General features: G+C 45.7%; 1 protein-coding gene across 2 annotated transcripts in view; it reads right to left on the bottom strand.

The window, feature by feature from the left end:
* Nucleotides 1-277: 277 nt before the first annotated feature.
* The window catches only part of Ppil3 (peptidylprolyl isomerase like 3), a 14,096-nt gene continuing 11,503 nt past the window's right edge, over nucleotides 278-2,870 (bottom strand). Inside the window, exon 7 of one of the 2 annotated variants that reach the window (XM_029538508.1) lies at nucleotides 278-832. In XM_029538508.1, the coding sequence (XP_029394368.1) occupies nucleotides 706-832 (127 nt within the window). In that variant the 3' untranslated portion in view covers nucleotides 278-705. The remainder of the gene's footprint in view (nucleotides 833-2,870) is intronic. The other variant, XM_021199434.2, reaches the window with a different exon arrangement.

Here is a 2,870-nt window from a genome sequence, read left to right on the forward strand (position 1 = left end):
CACCACCCCAAACAAAAGAAAACACAACATCCAAGCTCCCCCAGAGAGAAAATGGTCCTCATCACTGTCATCTTTGTTCCCTTGAGTCAGGATTCGCTTTGTAGCGCAGCCTGGCTTCAAATCCATGTCCCTGTCTCAAGCTTCACAAGTGCTACTGAAACAGGCCAGCTGGTCCGCCTCCACCTCCCTTTCCTTCCTTCCTTCCTGTTTTGTTTGAGATGTTATTCTGTGTCCTGACTGTCCTGGAACTCAATTTGTACTCCAGGCTGGCCTCAAACTCACAGAGCTCCCTCTGCCTCTGAAGTGGTGAGATTAAAGGCGAGTATCACCAAGCCAGGCCATGCATTCGTCCTACTAGCCGCAGAACATGAATAGTGAAGGAAAGTATTTCCAGCATATACATACACTAGGGTGGTAATTCAGGTGCTGCAAACAGTGCCTGCACACGAGGATCAGCATTAAAAATGCACACTCGCATGTGATTAAAAAAAGGCATCACTTTCTATTTAAAGTGAACACACTGAACAACAGCAGTGGCACAGAAATGCTCAAGATGGGAAGGGAAGCTACAGGGCTCCCACATGGAGCCCATTACTGTAAACACCAGGAGAAGAACTGGATAAACCACAATGGGCGTGTTCCAGTGAAGTCCATGGCCGTGCTCCAGTAAAGTGTTTGCCAAGTATCTGTCCAGGTCCATGACAGCTACTGAGCAAATGGGTTGGCATGAATAGTTATGTCCTTAATGTGTACATCATTAAGAGGTCTGTATGTCTTCTCATTTACTGGTAACTTCTCCAACTCATCCAAAGTCTCCAGACCATCTATTACCCTGAAAGAGAAACAACACAGCATGTAAGAACTCCCTCACTTGCAATATAAAGTCCCTACAGCAATTACAGTCTTCAGAGGAGAGTGCTCTCTCCTCTGCCTTCTTTTACACTCATGTGGCCTGGTCGGATTGTGTGCCCCGGACCTACGTGGCAAAGTGGAGCATAAAGGTTGGTCCCATGCACAAAATCAGGAGGCTTGGGACACACACCTCCCCAGGCCTTTCTCACAACTGGGTGACCTCAAGGACACGTGTACTTGCTGCTTTGGTTTGGAACTTGAGTGTCCCTCAGGTCCCTCAGGTCCACGTGCTTGGTCCCCAGTTTGGGGCGACTGGGAGGTGCACAAGCCTTTAAGGGCTAGGGCCGAGGACTTGGGGAGATAGCCCCCGTGCAAGTGTGAGGGTGGCTGACTGGACACAGGAGGATTCCTGGGGCTTGCTGGCTAGCTGAAGCAGCTCCAGATCAGCGAGAGATTAAGGAAGCCACCTGGTCTCCGCCTCTGTCCTTCACACTCATGAACATTCTCATCTGTACACTTGAGCACGCGCACGCGCACAGGGGTGGAGGAGAGGGGGGGATGAGCATGGAGGGAGGTCTTTGTTTGGTTCTTAAGAGGGATTGTGGACCTTATCTCTTCCTCTTTCTTTTTTACTTTTTTTTTTTTCCTCTTTCTTTTGCTTCTTGGCCATGAAGTGAACAGCCTTGGTACACCACATGCTTCCATGATACGCTAAACATGACAAAGCACTGGAACAAATGATCATGGACTGAAACTCGTAAATCTGTGGGTCAAAGAAGCCTTGTCGTAAAAAAAATAGAGCCATGGTTAGAATCTGAGCCAATGCAGTTACTGAGGGAAAACGGTGCCTCAATGCGATGCAAAGCAGGCGTCAGGGTTTATACATGAACTCAAAAACTTCTATCTTATGTGTATACATGTTTTGCCAGCACATATGCCTGTAAACCACATGTATGCAGTACCCCAGGAAGCTAGAAGAGGGTGTTAGTTCCTCAGGAACTGGAGTTACAGAGGTTAGAAGCCACTGTGTAGGTTCTGGGAATTGAACCCTGGTCCTGTGGAAGAATAGCCAGTGCTTTTAACTTATGAGCCATCTCTCCAACTCCATGAAACATGTACTTAAAAAAACCCAAAAAAACAAAAAACAGATTTAGATTTATTTTGCATTTCCACTAAGATATAAAAGAACATAGAAATGAATAGCTAGGTTTAGTGCACATGCTTTAATCCCAGCATTTGGGAGGAGGAGGCAAAGGCAGGTATATATCTGTGAGTTCAAGGCCATCCTGGTTTACATAGTGAGTTCCATGTCAGCTGGGGCTCCACAGTGAGACCCTCACTTAAACAAAACAAACACAAAATACAAGAGAAGCACATAAGAATTCCTGGAGGGGATAACCACAACAACCACACCTTTTAAATGTACTCTTATGTCAAGACAATTAAGTTCTATAAACTATCTTCTGGTCTATATGAAGCTTGAAAATTCTGAGCTTCTGCAAAAAAATAGGTGCAGGGGGAGTAGACTTGTAGGGTCAGGAATCTAGACAATGAGGTCCTTAGGAAACCACAGAAAACTTACATTTTTCTTCCAGGAAAGTGTGTGGAGAAATACAACTTCCAGCGGTTTAGGGTACTAGAGAGAGCTCATGGGTTAAGGGCACTTGCTTCTCTTACTGAGGACCTGGGTTTGGTTCCCAGCACCACACGGCTGCTTACAGCCTCAGTTCTAAAGGACCTAAAACCCTCTTCTGACCTCCGCAGGTACCAGGCACGCACACAGTGAACATACATTCAAACGTCATACAAATAAAATTGAGAAAACAAACCAAACCCTAAGAATCAAGTGATCCACGAACCTAAGGCTAACCTTTAGTTTTAGTGCTGGCATGCAGATGTGAGGATGATTAGACGCCTTCAGCCTAGTGTTCCGGCTGCTGCATTAATTATATGCTAAGCTAGACACAGGTGTTTGGAACACAAGTAAACATCGGAGCCTCTAATTTTTTTTTTTTTTT

This window comes from Mus pahari, chromosome 5 (genome assembly GCF_900095145.1).
Source record: "Mus pahari chromosome 5, PAHARI_EIJ_v1.1, whole genome shotgun sequence".
Classification (NCBI taxonomy): Eukaryota; Metazoa; Chordata; class Mammalia; order Rodentia; family Muridae; genus Mus; species Mus pahari.